This window comes from Linepithema humile, chromosome 5 (assembly GCF_040581485.1).
Source record: "Linepithema humile isolate Giens D197 chromosome 5, Lhum_UNIL_v1.0, whole genome shotgun sequence".
Lineage (NCBI taxonomy): Eukaryota > Metazoa > Arthropoda > Insecta > Hymenoptera > Formicidae > Linepithema > Linepithema humile.
In genome coordinates this window covers 10,324,910-10,352,218 of record NC_090132.1, presented here as the reverse complement: position 1 = coordinate 10,352,218, position 27,309 = coordinate 10,324,910, and the positions used below count along the sequence as shown (strand labels likewise).

The 27,309-nt window shown below is 42.0% G+C and overlaps 1 protein-coding gene across 1 annotated transcript; it reads left to right on the top strand.

The window, feature by feature from the left end:
- Window positions 1–1,108: 1,108 nt before the first annotated feature.
- LOC105673041 (serine-rich adhesin for platelets-like) lies at window positions 1,109–27,298 on the top strand. The gene is made up of 6 exons (XM_067354786.1): window positions 1,109–2,587; window positions 2,703–5,730; window positions 6,243–6,501; window positions 17,022–17,104; window positions 17,872–20,982; window positions 24,120–27,298. The coding sequence occupies exons 4-6, from the start codon at window positions 17,029–17,031 to the stop codon at window positions 27,296–27,298; spliced, it is 6,366 nt and encodes a 2,121-aa protein (XP_067210887.1). The 5' UTR covers window positions 1,109–2,587; window positions 2,703–5,730; window positions 6,243–6,501; window positions 17,022–17,028.
- Window positions 27,299–27,309: the final 11 nt, after the last annotated feature.

Sequence of the window (27,309 nt, the reverse complement as noted above, 5' to 3'; positions counted from 1 at the left end):
GGTAGAATATATACGATCTAACGGATCTCGAAAATATATTATTTTGGAAAATAGTAGATTGTTTTTTTTTTTAAGCTTCTCTGTTGTCCTGAAAGCGATGTCAGAAGGCAGCTTCATTTTCCGTCCAGCAAATACAGTTATTAGTTGGCTTATTATTAAATCGATTGAAGAGACGTGATTGTGTATTATTACGGATGCTCCTCGCCGCATTGTTGGGCTCTCTATAATTAAAGTGACGATTTGATTGTATCGGGTGAGGCTTTTCGCGCGGCGAAATTAAGACGAGACCCGTATTTAAATGCGCCTCGCGAGCAATTACCAAGATTACACCGTCGCGATCTATTAAGATGTTCGCGTTGATAAACTACTGTTATTTCGGTCGGTTCTTGAATTCGTAATGAGGTCCTCGCTTTTGACGCCCGCCGCGCGCGAAGACTATTGAACTAATGCTGGCCGCGCTCGCGTGAAATTTTGGGCGTCGGAAAAAAGCGTGCAACGCGCTGGAACGAAGCAGAGACTGCTGAGACCCGAGTGACAAATAATGTCGGATGTTAATTGTTGATATCTTTGCAGGATTACCGTGGAATTTCCATATTACACTGGCTGATTAGCATGTTACAACTGTTGCGCATATCAGGCGTCTCTCGTTGCCGAACCCTCACCCTCGGGGAATAATGTTTTCGCAGCCTTACGTATCGGACGAACAACACTTCCGCTCCGGCGGAACGCGTATATGCACAAATCGAGGTCGCCGTCCTAGAAAATGTTGAGTGTTATCACCACTCGAGCGCGCGCTTCGCGTGAGAATGCCCTTTTTCAGGTGGAACCTTTGCAGTGGTTTCTCTACTGTCTGCAGAAATTCTCACGACGAATGACAGGTATTTTGTTTAAACGTTTTAACGTTTTAAGACACTGCAAAATGATGGGCATTTAGGATCTTCTGCAAATTGGTGGAGAGAATGATAAATGGTGGCTGAAAATCGACACGGTTCTCCAACTTTTTTTAATCATTTAATTATGAAGATTTAATTTTGCAAACTTTAACCGCGTGGAAATAAATCTGAAATCAGATAATATTTTTTTATATAATTTATATTTTTATTGTATCGAAAGTTTTCGATAAAAATTTGCTGTCAATCCACTGATGCGTTAACATTTTGCTGAACTTATAATTGTTCTGAAGATTAAAAAATTCCAATCGTTACATCTCTGATTCTAATTTGCGAAGATATTCGACTTCTATACAAATTCATTTTCTTCAACACAGCTTTATAAATAACATAACAATGCACGCATGTAAACATATGTGTCTCGATGCAACCTTTTACGAAGACGATCTTTCATTTCGGGAAGTGATTTTAGTGAAAGTCAATCAGCTGCCCAATTGGATTCCCGATATCACCGGATGAGAAGGGAAGGATAATGAAAATGGCGTTAAATTCCCGCCGACATGGATTCGCACTTTAACCAGAAACGGAGCGTAGTGCCGAGGATCGTGAGAACGAGAGGGATCGTGAAAAGAAGGCGGTAGAAAGGAACACTCCTAGGTGGACTGGAGGATCACAATCGCGTGGAGCAAGGACATGCTCGCCTCGCGCGGTGCGAAAGAAGGGGTCCGAATCCCCACTATTAAATGGCCCGACTGCAGCGAGGCGAGGAGAAGCTACATCGGGGGCGGCTCGGCATCATCTAGCCTCAGTGCAATTCTACCATCCGCGAAGTTTAGTTACATGGAATAACACTGGGAGTGTGCACAGAGGAAACAAAGTCTGGCCGCCGGTGGAGAGATTTCGACAAGCAGCGGAGAAAAAAAATTAACACAGACAGGCGACGAAGATTACGCGGGGTTTATCTCTGCGCGGTAGAACAATCGTCCCCCTTCGATTTTGCGTACCGCTGAAAAAAATTACAAACTCGAAATATCGAGGAGAAAATGGTCGGGATAAGCGACTCTGAGAAATATCGAGGATATCATTAGCGCCGTTAGCGACTCGTTTGAATAATATAACTGTACCGAGGATCGTGGAACACTGATCGTCGGTATAAATCGAGCGCAAAAAGGACGAGTTAATTTATACCACGTCCGTAATTAAGCGGCGAGGAAGTATGCACAGATCGCGTTTTCACGACCGTGCGCGCCCGTGGAAAAGCACGATTATTTAACTCGTCTACTTGGGAAGCGCAGATTGCTTCGTAATTGTTCGGCGACCGGACTTTTGTTTCTCGAACGAATTGTGCGAAGAGAAAAAGAGGGGGAAAAGGAAAGAACTGTCCGCGCCAGCATAATGACATGGAGGCGGATTCTAAATGAACGAGGCCGTGAATGATCCAGGCAAAAGAGAGCCGCGTTCCCATAATTAAGCCTGTCTGCACCACAAAAAAGACGATATCTCCAGCTCGCTTCAGTAGTATCCCGGCGTTCGTCAAGTCGCTGTCGAGAGGCTCCGCGCTTCTCGGCGGACGGTGTCTCAAAGCCGATAAAAGACAAAATATCGGGAGTGCGCGATTGCATCGTCGATAGAATCCAGCTTGGGAGCCGAATGTGATTTTAAGATTCAGGAGTTCCAAGGAAGCATTTCATCCAGATGTAAGCGGTAGAATCTAATTTTATGATTTTTTTTCTTACCACGCGTTTATTAGAAATCATGATGATACCATTCATTTAATATACACATTTAATTTAAAATATACACGTGTTATAGAGTCATCGTTTGTAATGCAGATTGCCGGGAGGCGAGCGCGAGTAACGAAAGCGGAGCACGGCGTAAAGCCAGGGGGGTTAGATCCCGAAGTGGCGGCGCGTAATAGCCTCGCAAATTAGTCCCCGGAGATACGACAGGGTCGGGGAAGTGCGGACAGTAGCGAGGATAAAGGGCCCGCCGGGGAAAGCCGACGGCGCATTCACGGGGGCCGTGAATAGACGCATAAACGCGGAAGAGTAACTCCGTTGATGACACTACGTGCCGGGTCAACGACGCTGCTGGGCGCTGAAGAGGCGAGACAATGGAAGAGAAAGAGACTGCTCGCGCAGGACGACAATTGTTGTTAGCTGACGACCACGCGAAGGACAATTATGTTGCACGATCGCCGCGATGAGGCGGAACGCCGCTGCGCGAGAATCGAGATTAGAGTGCCAGAGGTCGAAACGTGAGGATAGGCGACTCGCGGACGTGAAACTTGATAAGAGGGTCGACGATACGCCGCGGCGAGAGAATACAATCCGGGAGCGGGAGAGGAGAGAAAGGGCGAAGTGAACGAGAGAGCGGAGATCGGGAACGCGGAGGCGGCTATCGAGTGTCGATCGCACGGGAATTCACGGCTACGAGAGTATATCGAATTGTTATATCGGCGTACTCGCGAGAGCGCCGTGCCTAGGTGAAACCGCGAGCAAAGCCGATCTTTACCTTGAAGAGGATCGAGGACGTTATGAGGTCGGCGTCGTGAGCGTATAATAAGCGACTAGCGAATGCGCAAGGGAAAAGAGAGAGAAAGCCGGAGAAATTGTCTTGAGAAAATAAATATTAAAGAATATAAAGCCGGCTTTAACGCTGATTTAGCGACGCGTGCCGCGAGATAGTGCGAAGAGAAGAGGGGATCGATCTTGGCGATCATCTCCGCGATATCGCGCCGATCGAAGATATTATTCCGATGACCCTAGGTGGTTTTGCTTCAGCTACCTACCTCGATCGTGCGGACGTTTACGACGAGTTGCGAAAACGTGAATTATCACTTTGGTCTAGAATCGTTGTAGTAAATCAAAGCAGGCTAATCTGAAGGAGAATCTGCTTTTTATTTAAGAAGATAAGATATCACAGTGGCCTGATTTCAACGCGCGGCCTGGAGAAAAAAAAGTATATTACGTTATTTTTATGATATAAAATTCAACGTCTAAGAGAAATATTCGGAAAAGGCGAAGACAAGAACGTATTTTCTTATCTTTGTAGAATTGTCTTAGATTTGGTATCTCGAGCTGAAGAAAAAGCGGGGAGATATACAAGCATTCACCAGTGTCTATTTACCGGCTAACATCGCTAAATGAGACACGTAGAGGCTACAATGAGACGTTAATCGGCGATTCAGCGGCGCGTGCCGTGCAAGCCGAAGGAGTGAAGAAAAAACGTAGATCGCGCGAAGGTATTTCCGTTATTCTGCTAACTGCATTCACAAAAGCGTATTGAATAATTCTCGGCGAGCGCATCTCTCTAGCAAGAGCAAACTCCGGCGAATGCTATAAATTAAGAAAAGAGGAAACTCGAGAAAGCCGTTTGAAAGAAGATATTGAGGATATCGTATCGATAAAGCCAGTCGTGAATTGGCAACGTGAAACAAAAGTCTGGCGGAAACTTATTTTACGGATCGTAAAGAATCGCGAGCATTCATTCGTCGCGATTTAAATTCCACCCAGCCGGCCATTGAATTTGCATAATGCTCTCGGCGCATCCGCAAGGTTCGCGTTCGGCTTGAAAATTGGAGCGATCGGCGTGATCCCGGGCCGGAAGCGAAGCTGTAAATACGACGAGCTGAAGCGTGCACGAGATAAGAAACGCCACGGCGAAAGCGGAGCGAAGAGGAAGAGGACGAAAAAAGCCCGGCGCGATTCCAATGAAGCGCGCCGGAATGACGCGCTAATGACGAAGAAAAGGTACATTAGCGAGTGGATTCGTTCGGTAAAGAACATATTTGTGGAACGAATGACTTCTCACAGCCGTGCTGCTGTGTCAGTCGTGTGAAACGACAAAGGCGCAACAACAGTTACAATAATTGCCCTAACCGCTGATATTGTATGCCACCGGCAGAGTTGCATTACTTTATTCTCACCGGTATATATTACAATTCCGACGAAGCGCCGGAACGGTCGTAAAATTAATGTGATATCGGAGGGAACAGCGCAGCTCCATGCGTAATTGCGATGTCACGGGGGGAGATTTCGGTCGCGGGGAGCCGCGAGAGGAAAAATGCGATTCGTGCCGCAACGGACGGAGAGAACTTGATGGGAATACACGGGTGATTTCGGATTGCTTGTATCGCATTCCGCTCTCGAGCGGGAGACTTTCTAGATTAATTCCGAGCATCGGGCGCGCATCACCCCGTGCGCGGTAGAAAGAAAAGTCTGGCAGATTTATACTTTGCACCTGCCGCGTCGCCCGACAGAACGCGATCATCCGGTGGCGGACTCCGATATTAAGATCTTAATCGCCGCGATCAGTCGGCGGCGACACGTAGAATTAAGCGGCGCGCGCGGCTGGAGAAAATTGTGCCTGGCGATTTTCACTCGGCCGAGTGTGTGTCAAACGCGGCTGTGTTACACCGCACAAATGATAAATGCTATGACGGACGTGCAAATTCACGATAATGATCGTCGGATGAGTGATTCGGATTTTTCCCGGCGAACGCTGTGTCGCGGTGAAATCTGTTAGGACACCTGCGGGCAGGTGTGGAGAAGTGGTTCGTCGTGGGTATTAGGCACTCGCAGTGTCTACACCGGTCATTCGCGGCAACTATTAGACGAAGTGTTGATGGACGTTAGCGTGGTTTTATGCTGAAGCAGCGATAAATCAGCCTGACGTTAATCGCGATACGCCACTTCTCGCATTTGAATACACGCTCGTACACTTGAGCGCGGAGGAGATTGGATCTTATTGAGAGGAACGGGATCCTGTTAGAACTTGGAGGCACCGCATCCCGGATTGACCGAATAACAAACAGGCTGGAAAAATCGCGAACTCAAAGGTACTTACAATTTCGACCGGAATTATAATAGGCGTAATGCGGCTTACATAGCGGCGAAGGTCGGGGTTGACCGTCGAAGTATTCCATCATCTCTCTTGCGTTGAGAGATCTTTATCTCGTCTTTAGAGCCATTAATTTACAGCAGTCATGTCAGCGATACAGCAATAAATCCATCGCGTGTCGTTGACAGACGCATTCAATATAAACATCTCTTTCAATTGATTACGCGCGCATAAGTCTATTACAATTTTTTTTATAACTTTCGCAATTACGATATTTTATTGTATATTATATACAATATTTCTCACGTGCAAATTTATGTGCTTCTGTTCTGCACAAAAGAAATATGTAGCTGTCAGTTAGCATTACAATATTATGATTAGTTTTAATATATTTTATGTGAATTGCAAATGCATCTCATCTGTAAATTATCTGAAATCTATTTCGTGAATTACTTATGTTTCGCATTAACACCCCTTAATCTGATGTTTCATGCCAGGTTTGTCTTTCAGAGATCGTCCCGTCTCGCCTCACAAATTCGCTAGTCGTAAACATCTCGTTAAACGCGAGAAATAACTCCTATCCACGGTATCGTCTTCCTATCGTCTTCTCGCCAACGGTATCAGTCTCAATTATTGCGGACTGCGGAAGAAACTGTGGGATATGAAGTTACAGGATTTTTTCGGATTCTCCGAGTGTCATCAGGCAGAAACGAAGCGGCGAGCAAAAGCCGACCGTCGGTGATTCAATTCGCAGAATACAAAAAAAAAGGTAAGTCAGTCGTAATTAATATAAAAATTTGTAGTAAGAAATATTGAATGCATCCTTGTATTATCGATTTATAGACAGTCTTTTTTCAGAATTAGAAAGCGCGAGGATTCGAAGCTTTTGCTACAAATCAATGTTTCGAATAATTTTCGCATCTTGATTCTGAAAATATACTGCGTTATTTTTTTTTGTAGAATATGGATTTTTTCCAATCTGCAAGAAGAAACAATAAATAATTTTTTACAATATCGTGTTTTTGCGATTTTAGTTTTTTCGCAGTTTGAATCATTTTACGGTTTTGATTTGTCACAGTCTTTGCGGTTTTGCGGTTTGAATTTTTTACTGCTTTCAATTACGTTGTTTCATGTTCGCGGTTCAGTAGCGATATCGATATTTTTGATAATATTTGCTTAGAAAAGATATGAAGAAGGAACAATATATTTTTCGAAGAATTTGATTAATTGTTTTAAAAATTCATATCCATATATTATTTTGAATAGAATATTAAAAAAAAATATTAAAATGTTCGGAAATAATTGTGTGCATTTACATACTTTGTACCGGATTCTACGTGAAAAAAAAAAAACATTGATGATATAGCAGATATTTCTATAACGCGAGAACAAAGTGCGCAAGGAACGCGAAGATTGAGAATTCAGCAATCCGTTAGAAGAAACGAAGTGGATCGTTCGATTTGAATTTCATGAAGGAGATCACTATTAGATGACTCTGCACTCATTCATAAACAAGCTATTTAAATAGCTATTAAACTTGACGATAATTAATGATCACTTTCACGATTCACTGTGTACATTGAAATGGATGGCTGATGATAAATTAAGCCTTTTGTTCCTATCGTTCGCACATTAACATATCAGCAGAACATGTTGGTTTGATCACGCATATATAAATAGCCATTACAAGTACTTTGTAAATTTAATAATAGTAATTACTTTATATACCGATAAAAACTATATATCGATTACAACTCTTTTAAATACTTTCACAAAACAAATGTTAAGCCTTGTTACTTGTAATTGTTTTGCTGCTTTTCACTTCAAAATGCGCTTCCTTCCAGGCGCACGTAGTAATCAGTCAAGTTCGTAGCGGATCATTTAGACGCAATTAGTGCCTTTCGTGAATGTCAATGCTATTGCTCACGTCTTATTTGCTGTCGTTTTCGCCTCTACGGCAACTTTCGATCTCTCGATCGATGACCTCCTCGCTCGCGCGGCTATTACTCATTATTCGTATTTTGTATTCGCGTCGAATTTATGAGGTTTTTGCTCTCTTAGCAGTTTTTATACAAAGTTGAAAGTTGCAAATTGTCCTGTATGTGAATATAGGTCAATGTGTATATCAATGTGCGATATAAAACTGTAAATACACGTTGCTATGCCTTCGAGCAGATCCTGTCATTTGCCGGCAAATAGATCGCGTCCACGCAATTCTCGCGCTTATACTCGATCTAAATAATCACATGAGATATAAGCTGTCCGCCCGACCATAAATATTTTGTAACGGTGCCAATGTGCCAGGAAACACTACTGTTGAGCCCGTCGTCATTCATCATCGAGGCGGCTTTTGCGCTCAACAAGTTATAAATGCGCGCGTGCATCTTATATGCTTACATATTAGCCGAAAAGAAAAATCTGACCAAATGATAATTTCCATCGCAATTTTGCGCGAAGCAATAAAGCAAATTACTAATCGGATTAGACGTCGCAGTGAAAAGCTGAGAAGATTAATAAATAAATTTTTGTGCATGGGGTGAAACTCCAATTACGCGCACTAAATGCTGAAATTATTTATCAAAATAAAAAAATAAACACTGTAATAATTAAAATCTTGGCATTATTTTAGACAAATAATAATTTTAATTAATTAATTACCTACCATTTTTTTTTTTTTTATTTTTGCTGTAAAATTCTCAGTTACATATGTACGATAGTAGTACACGCAGTGGTCACAAGATGTCAATTACCACAGCTGCTCAAATACCGGTACCTAATCATTTCCCGCATTCACTTCTTCTATCTTATCTTGCGACTCGTTCGCGATCTGCACGTTCCTCTCGGATTAACGTTTCTCGTAATCGGAAATTCTGACGGTGTAATCTGCCGGGATAAACGATGTCACGCCTTTTCTCTCTTTTTTCTATTCACCGGGATACGCGCGACCCTTTATTAGTTCGACCAACATAGCGACAGCATAATCAACGGTTCGCAGTGCTGAGCAATTTCTAGCGCAGTGCCGAGGCTAATTGCGCGAAACACGCCGCAGGAGTCATTCGCGAGAAATTGCGATACTACATTTGGTATCGCGAATGCCTTCATTTCAGTTAGATAAACACATTGTGGCTCTTGTTAGTAATTTAAAATAATATTATCTCAAAGCGTAATGATATATCCGTAATAAAACAGATAGAAGGCTGTAAAATAATAATATTCCACAGTCGATGTCACACGGTATCGAGTCATACTGAAAGATAACGAGATTACGTATTTGTAATTAATTTATATTGTGACATTAATATCGTTATTAAAATTAAAAATAAAGATTAAATCGTTATTAAAAGGCAAGTTTTAATTAAAAACTAAATAATAAATGCATAAATTTGCCACATCAAAATGTCGTTACTAATAATCGACGCTGCCGCAAAAGTAAATCAAAGTATATCATTATTATAATTCATAGTCACCATAATTTATAGTTTTTATGTAAGCCCACTCGCAGAGACATTTTAATCATGAATAGACGTGTATGACGAATATGCACGGCAATGATTATTACAATTGAAAGCGGAAAGCCATTTCCTTACACCGGCGAAGGGAAGAAATCTAATTAAGGAAGATGATGTTAATAATGTAAGGACTTTTTTTTAAGTTTTATGAGGAAAGCGGATAATCCATTTTCCATCTGTTCCTCAATACTTTAGAAAGCTAAACAGAGAAATTGCTAATACGCCAATGCTTGCAGATGCATTTGAAATTTCCACATAGTTTCGCACTGTGTTATCTTTGTATAATTTAAATAATTATTAACTAAATGAAGAAAAGATATAGGATCGCGGGAAAAAAATCTAAAGAACAGCAATATAAATTTGCTCATTATCTTGTTACATCTTGATGACTCGCCAGCCTAATGATCTGTTGCATATCGAGAGCTGTTATTTCATTTATCAAACGCTAGAGCAAGGAATCAAATGACCGCTATTTAAAATTCATATCAGCGATATGTCACCTTCACACGGCGATTCGTGTTTCCCATCGCGAGAGATATAGCCGGGGATCAATCTAGGTCCAAGACGCGCGCGCGAAGAACTTGATTCGAAAATGGTTCTCCCCGGCGATGACGTCGACGCGACTCCACTTGCTGTCGGCCGGCGAAGGTATCTAACTCCGCAAGAAGTGCCGCTATGTCCCACATAAGAGCCGAGGCGGCGGAATATGATTCTGGGACGGCCGACCGGCGCGTTCGATTATTACGTATCTGCCGAGTCCGCTTACGGTCGGGTTTTTCGACTCTTAAATCTTGCATCACCGGCGGAGTAATGCGGTAAATTTCGGTATTGAATTTCTGTTTGAAGGATCTTGACCTTGTACTCCTTCTGCGCGATTCTAGAAGCTTCAGAAACTTTTTTTTTTTTAAATAACTGTGACTTTGAAATCGCTGTTTATCATTGACAAAATAGTTACAGAAATTAATTTTCATTGCTTTCTACGTTTGAAATTGTTTCTTTTATTCGTATAATGAATATTTCGAATTATCCACGCAGGCATGACGGGCAAATTCGCGAAGCGTTTTAATGGACATTTTGCTATTGAAATTGCTTTCGGATTACAATCAAATGAATAAAATTGGAAGTAAGTAAGAAATGAGGAGATTTGCGAACAATTCTTTTGCTACTAAACGCCATGACTCATCCTTTCTCTACTTATTATTCCACTTCGAAAGCACAGATGGTAGTTGAACCACTTAAATCATAACTCAGCATATATTTACCAACTTAGAACACACGGTTGCACTTTTTGTTTGTATTAGCAAGAAACCATTTTTCCGTGATTATGCCACGAGTGTTATATAAATTTGAGTGAAGTTACTCACTTAGCGTTTAACACATTTAACACAACGGAGAAAATTTTATATTAAAAATTACTATAATACGGCAGTGTAGCCGCAGATAAGAGAGGAATTATAAGTTTATTACTATAATACGACAGTGTAACCGCAGACTATAAAAGAAGTTATAGTTAAGTTTAAAGCCATTATGTGCGAAAAACGGTAAAAATTTTTATAATTTTTTCATGGTCCGCGGCTACATAGTAATTTTTGATATAAAATTTTCCCCATGCATTTTGTGCATATGCGATATAGCCGATGAATTAATAATTCACCCCAAAACTTAATGGTACCAAAAATTAATTCCAAGAATAATAAATAACAATGGAAACGTTCATCGCGTAGTAAACCGGAAGCGAACATTTCTTCCATCAGTCTTTCAAGCATTAATTATGCATGACGACGCGACAAGTAGATCACTGGCACCACGACCTGCCAACGCTATCAGGAAAAACACACGGCGCTTTTATCGATCAGGAAAGAAATGCTGCTTTCCCCCTCTGCAAACCGGTTTCACGATACCGAAACGAGTCGAATCGCACACGTTCTGTTCTTTAGCATCCATCTGTCGGGCGGCTGCCCACCGCGTGTTACGTCGGAATGCGCTCCTCTACGCGATTGACACTCGCTCGCATTCGGACTCTATAAAAAACCTCTTCCTGAAACCATCAGTTATCATCACACATTTCATCGTCAGGTTTTTCACGCGTAGAGTGTAAAAAGTGGATGCGGGCTGGAATTCAAAGTTGCTCGATATTATTAATCAGCATTAATCTGTATCTGACTTGTCAGTTGTGTTTCCTGTTTGTAATGTTACCTGAGGATTCCAATGAGTTTTGCAAAACGTTTGCAAGACAAATGAGAAATTTGAGAAATTTATTTCTTAATAATTCAATGTAATTTGACTGTCATGTTCAAGGTACACACATGTTAAAAACTCGGTAAATTTGCACAACTAAGAAGTAAAAATTACATGATAAACAACGGAAATGTACTAAGTAAATAGTATAAAATTTATGAAATTATGCAAATTTACATTATATATTTAGTACATTTCTGTTATTTATAATTTTTACATCTTAGTCGTGTAAATTTACCGATTTTTTTTACAATGTATAATAGTTACGGGACACCAAGAATACTTTTTTTTTTATACTGAACGCGAAGTATTTTCGTTCCGTTCCGCTGGTTCAAATACGATATCTATTTTATTCGCATTATTGCAATATTTATTTTGCATTGCAATAGAAAAATAAATACTACAACTTTCACGGGCGCGCGTAGCTGCCACAGATACTAATAACTTGATATCAGCATCTACGCCCATGAAAGCTCGGATATTCACTTTTCTTCCTGATCAAATATGAATGTCGACTTCCTGATCCACTTGCTATTTTCCCTCTAATCACGTTATGCTCGATTTACTTAAATCCCCTTCTATCCATTGATCTTTGAAATTGAATTCTTTTTCTAATTTAATATTACTGAAGTATCCTCTTTTTCCCCGCAGAATTACGAATCCGTGCAAAACTGTTACTAATTGTGTTCAATAATTTTTCATCTTGGCATTCCAAAGTTTCTTACCGGCAGTAAGAGTGCAATTTGCTGTAATTTTATATAAATAATTCAAAATTTTTGCAAACTGCGTCAAAGTCCTATAAATACCAAGAATCCACGTTACACAATTGAATTTGTTCTGCGTACTATTTTAAGTTCTCCTCAAGACGCATATGCATGATTTCAATTTAATTATCCAGATTTTTTTCTGAAAGAAAACAGATTAATTTTGGATTCATGTTGATTCGATAGGACTACTCAGGTATACGGAGCCACTCGAGACAGCCGAGATACCGTATCGTCGTATGCACCGTACGTCAAGTTCACCCACTTCGCGCATCGATCGTCGACGGTGGCGGAAGAATCTCCCGCTCGCTCGCTCGCTCGCTCGCTCGCGCGCACTTAGCATACGCGCTCATATCTGGTAACGACGATGACGACGACGGGGACGACGGGTGGCGAAGGTTGTTCAACTCGGGCGGATCTCGCAGCACCGCCGTCGAGTAACGGGTCCTAAGGCCCGCGCGCGCCGGGCATCGTGCCGGCGCTCCACCTTCGCTCGGCTTTACCTCCTCGCGGCTAGGCGCGAGCGCGCGCGTCCACGGACCCTCTTCCTCTCTGTGCCCACTATAAACCTTCTCCAACCTGGGTATGCGAGTACGACTTGTCGAGCGGCCAGTCAGCCGTGCACCATTGTCGAAAGATCGTCCGGATAGTCGACACGCGTCTTCCGACACTCTCCACTTCAGTTCTCCGCTTCGGCCGGTTCGCCGACGTTCCATCTTTTTCGCCGTTTTTTTTCCCTGCGTTACAAATTTTTTAATATCGCGATCCGTTGGATTTTACAGCTTTCGGTTTAAATGCCCAAACGACTTTGAGTCGTTTTGTTTTTTTTTTTTTTTTTTCCTCGAATACGGTATCGTCGGTGAAATATTCTTCTAAACAGGTGGTCGTTGGAGAGTTAACGCGCGCGTTCGGGTGGTGCGCGTTCGGGTGTGTGTGAAGCTCGCGTTTGAAGTGATTCAATGCGTCATCAAACGGTTAATTGAGATATAGGTAAGATCATAATGAAGTTCACAATGAGCACTTAGTATTTTTCACATTGGGTTGAATACGCTTGACTCCTTAAACTATGCAAATTTCATAAAATGTAATACTTTAAGTACTATTTTTTTTAATGTTAAACATTTCACATAAACATTATAAAATTGCAAAGAGAAATCATTGCATCTCATATGCGATCACTTGGATGAATACAATCTGTACTAAACAATATTGCAATGTTATAAAAATTATTTTAAAGTAATTGAAATATACTCACAAATAGACCAGATTTATCACAATGGGGTGTTACTTATTCTTAATTGAGAGATGTTATCGAGATATTATAACGACGGTGAGACAAAAACAGAACATCTTGTGGTCCATGTTCAGGATATGATACCGTTGATAGTTGCTCTTGTATCTATTTGATTATGCTAGTACAGTCACTTCCTTCGAGATTCTTGCTCTTCTTCTTGTCTCTCTTTTTGCACCATTACGTTACAGCAGCTGGGTCGCGTTTCACGGATGTCTTACCTCATTAGGCGATTGGTCGAAATGGGAACACTTTTGAAATTTATACGCCGCGCTCCAAAAGTGACCTGAAAATAAATACGTTACATTAGTTCAAGTCTTTAATATGATGGACATTCTACTTTTACTGGAAGTGAATTGTTAACGTTGTTGTTTTGGTTAATTTAGCTTTGAAGAATTAAGATAAATTAAAAAAAGAGTCCTTTTCATATATATATCCAACTCTAAAGCTCGATTTGCCAAAGTCTTTTCTTGTTTAAATTATTTATAAAATATTGATACGATATTTTTATTTAGAAAAAATTTATTTCCATTTTCGACAAGACAAGTATAGTCCTTTGTATCAAATATATGGAAATGATTAATGCTCGGACATGATTAATCGCAGCTCATAAAAATTCACATTCTGTATCGATACGTTGTTCGACGAAAAAAAAACAATTATTAATATTCACGCATTAAATGAGGCTCATAAAAATTCAAAGAAAAGGGAAAACAGTCGTTACGTTTCTCTTACGTATGAATACTTTCAATTTTCGTTCATTTCCTTCTTCCACTTTGCTTTCCGAGCGGTTTAAATTATTTGGCTTTTCACGCTTCGGTGAAAATGTCTCTCGCAATGAAGTCTGACTTAGCACAAGCGAGAAGTTACTCTCGTCACGCCTTTGCAATAACAAAATAGTCAAACGCTATAATTATTAATGCAGAGCGAGTTGTGGATCCAATGCGAGATTCGCACGAGAATGTCCATTGTGCGAGACGGTCACGGTGAAGGTTTTCCCGTAACAATGGCACATCCCTGTAAATATGATCCGATCTGGCCGTGTTGAAATTAATGCGATTTACTGACCCGGATGATCGGGAAGAGATGCTCTCGGACGATCATGCCGTTCTCCTTCGTTTTGCTTCGTTTCTTATCCGCCGTGATCTAATTTCAGCGACGATGGATATACGCGACGCTCGTTAGAGCGCAAATCTGTTTGTTAAACAGCGTATCTTCATTGCGCGTGATCTTTTCCGCTGGCGCGATCAGCGTTCCGGAAAGGGTTCACATTAGCGATTCCATGAATGCGCGAATGGTCTTCAACGATTCCAGCGCGGATCAAAGAATTGTCTTCGATATCGATATTGTATTTCAAAAGAATTTGTTTCGTTTGGATATGTCTTATTATTTTTGCCGGCAATTGTAAGAATATCGAGACTTGAAAAAATATTGTGCCGCTAAATTGAACGAATGGACGGAATATTATGTTATTCTTTATAATTCCTCCTCATAATTTCTCCATAAATTCACTTTTTACATTAAACCTCGCGATATTTAAGGAGCGCAAATAGCTGTGATGTAAAAAGCGTTTCCCCGTAACTGCATTTGCGTCTGTTTACGCTACAATGTTACGGAAAATTGCTGCTATGCTTGCCACCGAAAATAGTCAGTGCGTAAATAAAAAGAGCACGGGTAATAACAATTATTATCGCGTACAACGGTTCTATTCTACAATGGTAAAACTGCGGACTATTCACGATTGCAACAAATCAAATCCGATTAAAATACTCTTCTTTACTTTGTAATTATTATATTTATACTGTTCGTTTAAAGTGTTTTACGCTTGGTAGCAACTTATTGTAATATTTTTATTTAACAAACAAAAAATTAATTAATCTTTCTTCATCGGTGCATTTGTTTGGAATTTCTCGAAATACTTTTGCAACGTGATTCGCGACGCAGAGTTATTTTCTTGCTCGCGAAGATACACTCAAACGGTTAACGGTACGCGCCCGCTCGTAGAATTCGCACGTCGGATTCTACAACTATTCTACCGACAAATAATGTCCCGGGCTGCTCGTGTGCTTCGGCCGCTCACGTTCTCTGCCGACGCGGGATGCACGTTGCGTCACATGCAAAGGATGCCTGAAGAAGATCGACGCCCGGTACCGTTATTGGACACGAATATGAACGAAAAAAATGCGGTACATGCGGAACGGTAAAAAACATCCGAGTGACAATCATCCAATCGGTAGAGAATTCTACAGAGTTCATCGCCGGTGATGTTTAACGTAGCATTCGAGGCCGAAATCCGAAGCGGAGATTTCAATGCCCGATTATGCTTGATTCTTCGTTTGTTTGTTAATTATGGCTTTTATCGACAGTTCAATTAAAAAGATATTTTTGTATAAATTCTATATTAGTTGCAAACATCGCAAAATTCTACGATCTTTATTACGCAGAAGCGTGCTTAATTATGTGCAAATGATAAAATAATGTCGCTGTTTGCATTCTACGTGCTTCGATGATTGGAACAATCGAAAATGAGAAACGAATACGAACGATCCTTTCAATCAAGACCTTCATCGGCAAATCGGTGATCAAAGATTCGCGTCGCGCAGCCCGCGAAGCAAATCCGCTGAAGTCGACTGTCTCGATCATTGCGTCATTGGCGACCGATCGCTTTAAATTCTTCAATTTTTGTTTTCGACGTTAAAAACTTTTGGGCGATGCTGTTTTACAATTATATTTACAGAAGAAATTAAAGTTAAAAAAAGAGAGATTAATTCATATTAAATCACTTTTATCTGTTTGATATTATTTTAGATAACAATTTAGAGAACATATAGTTAATGCTGGTCTAAATAAATAATTATTACATTTTATAAAACGATGCATAATTTATTAATACGTGAAATTATCAAAGTATTGTAAAAAAAAAACTTGGAAACAAATGTACGCGTGCACATTCTCGCTTGTAATAATATATTTATGCGTGCTTACTCGTGAATATTAATACAAGCATTGCGTCTTTGTCGTCATTAAATCAAAACTTTCGACTCCCGCGCTCACTCCACCATTTCCGGCTGCCGTTGTTCTTTCCATCGCGTGTATCATCGATTTGATTGCCCCTTTCGTTTGACGATCGTTTTTGTGGCCGGCGTGCTCTCGACTGGTTCTCAATAACATACAATCCGTTCGCGTGCAACGAGAGATCTGCGATCTAGATCGTTACTCAAGATCAGGTTCAACGTTTGAGTGTAGGTCATCATGTCGAGGACAGCCTGTAGATATGTTTTTCAATTAACGGAATTTATTCATGGAATAAATTCCGTTAATTGTTTTTGGAATTCATGGCGTATTATTTTCAATAATTTCATTCTAGAATATGTAAATAAAGCGCATGAAATTTTTCAAGCAAATCTTTTATGCGAAATTGTCTTACGCAGAGTTCTAATAAATGTGATATCTTATTTTTACACATTTTTCTTGGTTTTTGTTTCAGTGCGAAAATGCGAATGCAAATGCTGAAAATCGTGGTGATTCTGCTGATTGCAGGATCAGGTGATGCCAGGCCCCAGAAAAGTGGTAGGTTTCATAAAAAAAAATTATACGACATACGATAATATATTTCGAGAAGGATTACGACGCGACGGAAGCAATCGGCGATATTTAGCAATAAAACCGTGTAATGTGACGAGTTGGTAGGAAATGGCGTTTTCTAATGCAAATTGATGCCTTTTTTACGGCGCAACTGCAGTTAGCGAAACGTATTCTTATCCAATTGCGAGTCTGTTATCTTTTCATACATATTAATATCGTTGTTGCAACAATTTGAGAATGTTTCAATTATGCAGTGGACATGATTCGCCGATTTTGCGATTTACTTGGCAAATTCACGTGCGACGATTATTTTCAATTACCGACTCTCTCTCTCCCTATTTGCTAATGAGTCTTTCGTTTGCTAAAGCAATCAGCTGTGTTCGATATTTCGTGATAGAGAAAACGCATGTGAGGTATCTAAGGTGTAATTACTCAATAGCACTGATTACACATTGTCGTAGCGTATCGGATCGCGGCTTGCCTTTTCGTAAAGCAACATTTATTGTTTCTCGCGTGCGCTATCATCACCACCTGCGCTTTTCTTACAAAACCGAATTTCTCAAGACGGAAGCGCTTACGTGCTAGCCATTCAAACTACAGTGTTGAGAAATTTTTGCGCCGCAACGTGGTTCACGCGATTGGCAACATTCGTACATTATTGGAGATATCGTTAAGCTTCGTCGATATCGCGCGTTTATCGATATTTATTGTTAAAATATTTTTCTAAAATTAATCAGAATTTTGTCTTTCAGGCGCGGATTCAGCAGCGCGTGCGGAAATATTTGAAGCGAGCAACGCGGGATGGAGAGGCATTCGTACCTCGGACAAGTCGCACGACATTGTTCGAGACGATAGCAGGTATACAGGGACTTCTGGAAGTAATAGAAAGTCGTATATTATAGATTTCCGCGACAGTGTCGATTCGTCGCGCGAGCACGACGCAGTCGGTTTACGAGCGAGTGGCTTTGCTCCAAATGGCATGGCGCGATCGTTCAGCGCTCGTCGTTCTAAAATCGATGACATTTGGTTAGTGCCCGAATTTAAGGCAGTAGATACTCCTCCAGACTTTTCAAGGATGGATGTATTAGGGGAAGCTAGAAGGATCGGCGCTGCTCGGAATTCAAGCGAAATGATCAGACCTTCGCTTCACGGTCCTTCTAGCAATTCAAAGACAATTCACGACGAAAAGGTAGCTTGGATAAGATCCGTTTTAGCGTCTAACAGAAGCTCGGTCTTAGCCAATCGAACGAATTATTCGGGAAAGGTGAATATTGAGAATTTAGAGAGATCTGGCGCAAATGAGAATTTTAAATCGGCAGAAAATAATTTCTCACCACGTGTTTCTGGTCTTCAGAGGGCAAATAACGATATTTCTATCGTGACGAAAAATCGACAAGAGTCAGTTTCGGTTAGGTATAATTTGTTCTCAAATAGAGATACGATTGGAAGTAATAATTGGAAACAGGGTTCAAATATTTCTTCTTCGCAAACATCGAATGTCCCGAATCATCTTCGGAAAGACGCTGCAACTCGTTCGACCCATAAAAATCGTAATTCAGTTCTTAAAAGCACAGAAGAAAGAATGAATTCGTACAAAAATTCGAAACCAGGTTTCGTCATTGATTCCATTCGTAACGTCGGCGGCGCCCAACGCGACGGCTTGAATAATTCAGAAAACTCGGCGCACGGAATAGAAGCCTTGATCTCGAATTCGAAATCAGAAGTCGCGCCTGACAGAAAGCCGGTGACGTTTAATAGAAATTTTGTTAGACTCCGACATCCATTCTCCGCCGTCAATCGGCGGAACGCTAGCAGCGTCTCGTTGAATTCCCAACTGAACGACGTTCGATTCACCGCCGTTCAATTGAGGAACTCGACGAATAGCCACTTGACGCAAGCAGCTGCGAACAGGCCCGATCTGAATGATCATTCGATGTTCGAGCCAGCGAGCGATCGTTATCCCGTTCAGAAACTGCCGAGTCAGGTCGAGAGAGTCGACAGCGGAAGTAACGAGACGAGAGACGAGTACAGCGGTGCACCCGTGCAGCACGGCGCGAACTTGAAGAACTGGCCGAACGAGGCATTCCAGAATATCGACGATCTGTACAACTATGATAAGTACACTTCGTCGGAGAAGGAGTCGAATCACGATTCGGATCTTCAGGGCGCAGATCGAACGCCGATTTCACTGTCGAACGACGGCTACATCAATCATCCGGACCCGATCCTAGATTCTAGCGTGAAGAAAATTATCCACTGGCTGAAGATACCAGAAATTGACCCGAACAGCACACACTTTGTGGGCGGCGATGTTCACAAACCGGTCGAATCGGTTCTGGAATCCGTTTACGCAGACTTGGAACCGAATCGTCCGGTGAGCGTCAGTACTCACGACGGCAATTATGAAACCGTTGTTCTGCAGGACGCGACTCAGCATCAAGGCTTCGACAGAATAGATTATCACGAGGAATATCCAAACCAATGGTCGAATCCGAGTCCGGCTGCTCCCCCTCAATACGCGATCGATCCTTCCAGCTCGGTTCCTTCCTTGCAGAACAAGACTATTTATAATCCCACGACGCACGTGACACAGAACACGGTGGTTCACATTTTGAATGACGGTCTGAAAAGGCCGAACGTGACCGTGGCGCAATTGAAAGCGCCGCAGTCAGACGCGGCGTCTGACGTCGATGACGAGCTCTCCTCGGAATCATCCTCGGAATCGTTCGCGGAATCGGTTCAGGGGCCCAACGTTCACGTAATGTTCACTTCTCAAAAGGACGAGGACGAGTCCGTGAAGCAAGAGACGAATAACCTTCCTCCGGCGATCTACAACACAAATTGCCCGACGATCATGATAAACACGTACACTCGCGTGAATAACACGCTTGAGAGCAAGGAAGGGTGCACCGATCTGAATATAATTGTCAACTCTCACGTCTCGGCGAACGTGTTCAAGCCGAGCGACGGGCCGGTCGGAGGGGCCTCATTGGCGACCCAGAGCTACGACGACGCGGACGAGAGCAACAAGTACGTCGAAGAGATCGTCGACGATCTTTCTCAACAAGATTCCTCGAATAGTTACGTGACCGCCTCGTCCGGAGCGTACGATTCGCTCGCGTCGCCGGGTCAAAACTATTACGACGCTGAGAAAGATCCCGAGGGAACTTTCAGCGGGAATGATCCCGTTGCCCCGCAATTGTCCACCGTCGAGGTGTTTCAGGGTACGCAGATCAGCGTGTTGGGCTCGAACGTGCCGTTAACGGAAGTGACGGCGGGTTCGGTGCTCGCCGCGGGCGCAGATGGTCCCATCGGAGCGTCCGTCGACGGTTCCGCCGTGGGCGATCCGGCAGCTGCCGGAGCTTCCGTCATTGGACCACCTGTCGGCGGAAGTTTGCCCGCCGTTGCCCAGGGACTGAACAGTCCCGGAACGGTGATGGGTCAGGCCAATAATGCTTTGGGTTCCTTGCAGCTCCCCGCGTTGCCGAATGTTTCGATTAAGCCGGGCGCTTTGCCGAGCGTTGGTGGACTGTCTTCGTCGAAACCGTCCTCGAACGACGACGACGACGACGATGATTACGATATGTCGCCAAGCGGTGTACTGAATTCTGTCGCTTCGATCTTTACGTATTTCAGCTTCATGAATCCGTTGGGTTACAGTTTCTTCAGTCTCGCCGCGGCGCCGTTCGCCGCGATGGCAGCCGGCGTCCTCGGCGTCGCCGCGGTTGTCTTTCCGTGGGCGATTCCAAACGTCCTTGATCTCGGGCGTGCCACGAATCAGATGACGATCAGATTCAAACCGAATCTCGAAGAATTCGTCAGGCAAGCTGTACACAAGTACGATCGCCTGAACGAATGGAAGAGTCGGCGAAGGAAGCGCAGGAGATGAGTTGAATTCTAATTAATCTCGTATGTTTTCCTCGAGATTATTCGAAGCTACTTGGAATGTATTGCAAATCGTGTGTCTTGATCTTTGAATAGGTAGAAATCGTTGCATGAAGCTTGTATGAAGCAAGTATGGTTCTGCTAGAATTATTTTTAATTAGATTGGAGGTTATAGCGATCGTTCACGTCGTTTGTAGCGAATTAACAATGATGCATTATTAATAAGAGAAGCGTGGAGAAAAGCTATAGCTTTTTTTATAGCTAGTGGATTGCATTGCTATTTTAAAACGTGTAAATCATTAATAGAAAACATATTATCATAAATCAAGTTCGTGTGACTTTAACTTATTAAAGACGAGGCTTATTTCTTATGTTGAATATAATATAATTATGTGAAATAAATAATGAATAATACTTCTCTCTAATATTTGTTCCATTAAAAAATATGAAATAATTGACGATTATATTGCGCGATTATATTATTTGAATTAATCATATATTTTTCTACAATTTTAATAACTTTAAAAAGTAGCATTTACTAACAATTAAAGTAACAGTAATTATGCATAATGTAATTGCTTCTTATGACTATTAAATAATTACAAATTGAGCGATAACTAGTACAACTATTGAATATTAAAGCTTAATTCATTATTATAATTGTCATGTCTGTTATGTTTATATGTAGAATAATGGAACAGAGAGAATTACGTTTTTATCGTATACATAAATTCTCTCATAGTAGAAACTTTTTTTTAAAGATAACTGATTAATTTAATTTAATAATTAAAGCGTTCCCTGTTGTGTCGATACTTTAATATAAAGTTTACACTATTTCAGGGCATTAACAGTATTTGTGCCAACAAATATGTAATATTAATAAACCTTTCGAAACAGAAATTAATACCTTTTTATGGACAATTGTATAATTTCATGTGCCTTTATATACGTTCAAAAATATATGTGTCTATCTTTGCACCCATAATTTCCCCAAGTCCTATCCTATATTGTTATTAAAAATAAATAAAAAATATTTTATATTGAAACAAAATTATCAAAGTAAATATATTAATATAATACTACTCCACAAAAAAAATAGAAAACACTTCTCAGACGCTTCAAAATTAAGCAATTCTCAAACTTGCAATTCAATGAAAAATTATTGCGGACAAAAAAAGCATCTAAAAATTAAAAATTTGTAGTTTTTACGTGCTTTAGACGGTTTTTCAACATTTTGTTATCTTCAGACTTCTAAGCTTGAAGGAAGAACACATTGTTTTATTCTTCAAATTACGTACATTCAACACTCTACAATTCGATAAAAAAATTTTTCTCATAAAATTTATAACAAGTGTCAAAAACTACAACATTTTACCTACAAAATGTGTTTTTTTTTAAATTTTGCTACGAATTTTTTGGCCGAGTTACGCAACTTTGAAATCAATCTTACATTTTGTGAAAAATAACGTTTGCCAACGAATTAGCATTAGCGTGAAAAATAAAAATCTCTCAAAGTCACGTAACTTAGCTAAAAAAAATCGTAGCAAAATTTAAAAAAAAACACGTTCCGTAGATAAAATATTATGGTTTGATATTTTTTTAACACTTGCATTAATTTTTCAAGAAAAATCTTTTTTATCGCTGCAGAGCTGCAGAGTGTTGAAAGTACTATGTTCTTTTTTCGCTCAAGATTGCAAAATAAAAAATTTTTTAAAACAGCTTAAAGCACATGAAAGTACAGGTTTCAAGCTTTCAAATGCTTTTTTAATTTTGTGTCTACGATAATTTTTCGCCAAGTTACAGCGATTTGAAAATTGGTTAATTTTAAGCGCCTGAACGTCTCGACGCGACAAAGCAGTTGCAGCCGATTGGGTGCGCGCCATTAATACGGCATCGTGCGTATTAATGGCGCGCACTGTCAGTTATTCGCTACTTACCACGTCGAGACGCTCAAGCGCTTAAAATTGACCAATTTTCAAACCGCTGTAACTCGGCGAAAAATCATCGTAGACAAGAAATTAAAAAAGCATTTTAAAGCTTGAGACTTATACTTTTACATGCTTTACGCCGTTTTAAAAAAATTTTTTATTTTTGCAATCCTGAGCTTAAAAAAAAACACATTACTTTCAACACTGTGTAGTTTGATAAAAAAATTTTTTCCGCAAAGTTTAAAGCCAAGATTATATTTTGAAAAATAACGTTTATTATCAGCATTAGTATAAAACATACAGATTTAGCTTCAAAGTCGTGTAACTCAGCCAAAAAAAAAAAAAAAAAATTGTAGCAAAATTAAAAAAAAACGCATTTTATAAGTAAATAATTGTAGTTTTTGACATTTGTCATAAATTTTGCAAAAAAATGTTTTATGGAACTGCAAAATATTGAACGTACATAATTTTAAGAACCAAATATGTTCTTTTTTGGAATTAGAAGTAAAAATATAAAAAATTGTTAAAAAACAATCTAACGCACGTGAAACTACAAATTTTAAACTTTAAGATGTTATTTTGTCTGCTATAATTTTTCGCTGAATTAGCGAATTTGAAAATTGTTCAATTTTGAGCGCCTAAATTATTTGATCGCTTCATTGTGAGATACTTGGATGTAATAATTTATTTTGAGTTATTGTTCAATTAGTTTACTCTGCATTATCTTTTCATTTTATTTTATATATATATATATATATGAGTGATGTGCTTGATAGCGATGACAATCATTTTGTTACTGTTACTATGCAAAAGATAAAGCCCTAGATATTGCATAGAAAAGGTAAGAATGTTTAACGTAACAGTTATGTGTAGATACTTCTATTTTTTTAATTCACCGAGATTGTACGTTTGATATAATAATATAAAAAATATTTCACTAAAATGAATAAATTGAAAAAAATCACAATTTATAATGTAATTACATTATTACAGAATGTTAATCTCTCGTAAAGTGCGATTAATTTGTATCTGTTATACGATTGTACTGTAACTGCATAATTTTTATGATGCCATGACTAATTTATAAATGTAATTCTTTAACAAAACTTATTCTTATTCCTCCACAAAATCTGACGGTGAATTTTATTTCAGCCGACCACAAAACAACAGCAAACGTGATTTGAAAGATCTACAATATATGGATCAGTCGCTGAGGACCGTCGCTACTCAACTTCTCAACGTCACGAATCCACAGGACGTGGTAAAAATGGACACGAAGGAGTTCACCAAGATCGAACACAGCGTCGCAACAACGCAGAAGAACGACGCGTCCTCGTTGGTTAAGGAAATCAACTCCGAAATAAGCAGTATGGAAAATATGGGCGTGAGTTTCGGCAGACCTATAAATTCGAAATTTAGCTACTTCGAGACCAGCCACCCTGGCGAAGCGATGGCGATGACGGAAGAGGAGCTCGAGCGAGAGATGAGCACGACGAGGTTGATTACCGCTCACAAAAATCAGCCGACGACCACTGGCGGTATCTCAACTTGGATCTTGCTGAATCCGCCGTCCACGACCGCGAAGAGCGTCGAGATGGAGAAAACGAAGATAAAGCCGCCCTTCCAGACGGAGGTTCGGCTAACGGTGAGACCGAGCTCGTCGAGCAACAAGGTTGAAACAGTTTTACAACCGGAAAAAATCGAGGAAAGCACTACGCCGCAGCTGACGTCTGTTATAACGACGGAGAAAGTAGCCGTGATCACGAAAAAGCCGACGACGACGACGATAAAGAAAATCATTACCACGTCCACCTTGAGACCTGAAAAAGTCACTCCAAATTTAGAGAAGATAGAATCTTCTTCGAGCACGACTTTGAAGGCGACTCGCACCACGACTGCGAGCACGTCGGCGGAAACGAATGTCGACAGAACAGTCTCGGCGACAACGGCGCCCACGACGAAGAAGAATCAGACACCGCGAACCACTTCTAAGCCGAAGGTCACCACGCCGAGAGTGACCTCGCATTCCAAGTCAGGGACGAAGCCGACGAGAGCGGGTCAGCAGGGTAGACCGAAGCCCGCCACGACGAAAAGAACGACGGTGAAGCCTGAGGCAGCGAAGAACGAAACCACTACGTCGACCGGTAAGATCGAGAAGGTAACCTTCAAACCGGTGCCGATTATCGCGACCCCGCAGGACAAACCTGAGAATACGGAGAGGCCAATATTTGTCACTAAGATAAAGGCTTCGATGCTGATGGATACTCAGAAAACGCCGATCACCTTACCGCCAGCTACCACGGAAACCACCACTCTGAGCTCCACGTCGAATTTGTCCGGCGCGGATCTCATGGAGGTGCCGGTGAGATCGAAGCCGATCGGCACGAAAGTAAACAACGTACTAAAGGTGCAGTTAAAAAGTCCTGTAGACGAGACCACGCAGATCGAAATAGAGCCGATCAAGGTGAACGCGCCGATCTTGAAAATCGAGAAGGTCGACAAGGATAAGATAGATGAAATCGTAGAGAAAGACACGGATGACCTGAACAACTCTCCGATAGATCTGAAATTCGACTTTAATCCCGAACTGACGAGAATCAGCGTGGAAACGCAAACGGAAGCGGCTACAACGACATCGACGACGACGATGTCGAGCACGACAAAACGGCCGAGGCATAATTCTAAGAGAAAGAAGAACAAAAGTCGCAGACGCAAGCGACCGAGTTCGGCGGCGCCGAACTCGACGACAATCTCAACAACGATACCGGAAACCACCGAGAGCGTAACCGACCTCTCCGTCGAGGACAACGCGATTCAAGAGTCAAAGATCGCGCCCGAAACGAAGGTCGCGGCGAACGCGACGAAGAACAAGAAGAAGCAGCCGCAAAAGGCGATTAGCACGCAGATCTACAACTTTTTAAGCCGCGAGGTGATGCCAAGCTTCGGCGTAATGTCGCTGGTCGGTCTAGGCCTCGGTTTAGCCTCGTACTTCCTGTACCCCTTCGGCGGCACGATTTCCCGACGGAATTACGAAGTGGAACCGAATTACAAGTACAACATGGACGAGTACGGCGGTAATTACGGACAGAACGAGGAGGAGGTGTTGTCGAAAGTATTTCAAGGTATGACGAATCACGAGAACAAGTATCCGGGGACGAAGGATGTCGGCAGCAGCTATTATCATTATCAGCATTACGACGGCGCGTACGACGGCGCGCAAACGACGAAAAAAATTGACGCGCGATACCCGGTATCGGTGTCCACGTCACCGATTTACAGGACCGCGGAGAACACTCAGTCGGCGGTGAAGTATCGAAGTACGGATTTCCGGTATCCCGAGACGCAGACCACGCCGGTGTACTACGATCGCAAGCATCCGGATCTCGCGGAGGCGCCGGGCTCGGCGAACCGGCAGTTCGTGGTCGGTAACGTGCCGAAGGAGTACGCCGCGTACGATGTGAAAGCGGCCTCCGTGCCGATCGACAGCAAGAAAGGCGTCAGCTACGTATCGACCGAAGGCGGGCAGACGCAGTTCGAAAGGGACATCGCGCAAAGCTTGAATTTCCCGCCAAACTCGGCCGGCGTGCACAGTTACGGCGGCCACTTGGAAGCGACGACCGGCCGACCGGACGACGGTTACGAGGAGATCGAGATTACGCCGACCGCGGTGGCCGTCGAGCACGGACCGCGGTCTCTCAAGGTGAAACGGGCGGCCGTTACCGACGGTGGGGATCGGCACTCGAGATCGAAGCGAGAATCGGTAATACAGGTGATACCGTCGAAGCACGAACTGCAATTGGAGCGCGAGGAGGAGGAGAAGGAGGAGGACTTGAGCAACGAAATTCTAGACATCATCGACTCAGCTCTGCCGGCCGGACAGGCAACGAAGCACAGCGGCGAGAACAACGAGGTGGAGGATCTCGAGGGACAGCGGAGAAAGCAGCATGAAGAAGCTAATACGCATGCGAAAGAGTCCACTACGTCGACTTTTACCACCGCGAAGCACGCAGAAAACACGGAGGAGACGACGAGCAGCCCCGAAAGCGCGGATTCCACTTTCAAGACCACTCACGAGAAGATGAGCGACGACCCCTTCGGTTCGAGCACCCCTTCCGGAAATGCCGATGGCACGGAAACGCATTCAACGAGTACAACGTCGAGTCCGAAGGACGCCGAGGCGACGACCGTCGACTGGTTCGAGAGCTCGACCACGAAGAAGCCCGCGGAGGGCTTCAGTCTGTACAACTTCGTGAAAAAAGTAGCGGAGATCAAATTCCGACTGGGCCTGACGATCCTCAAGCACGCCAGCGAGGGCTTCGCGCGATATCTGGGTCACGTGCAGAAGAGAATCAACGGCGAGGAGTAAGGGCGCGCGGC

Bases quoted from the DNA above. Each gene is read 5' to 3' on its own strand.
- LOC105673041 (XM_067354786.1), top strand. From the start codon at position 17,029: ATGCGAATGCAAATGCTGAAAATCGTGGTGATTCTGCTGATTGCAGGA. The intron at 17,105-17,871 runs GTAGGTTTCATA...TTTGTCTTTCAG, and splicing joins TGCCAGGCCCCAGAAAAGTG to GCGCGGATTCAGCAGCGCGT. The intron at 20,983-24,119 runs GTCGGCGAAGGA...GTGATTTGAAAG, and splicing joins TCGCCTGAACGAATGGAAGA to ATCTACAATATATGGATCAG.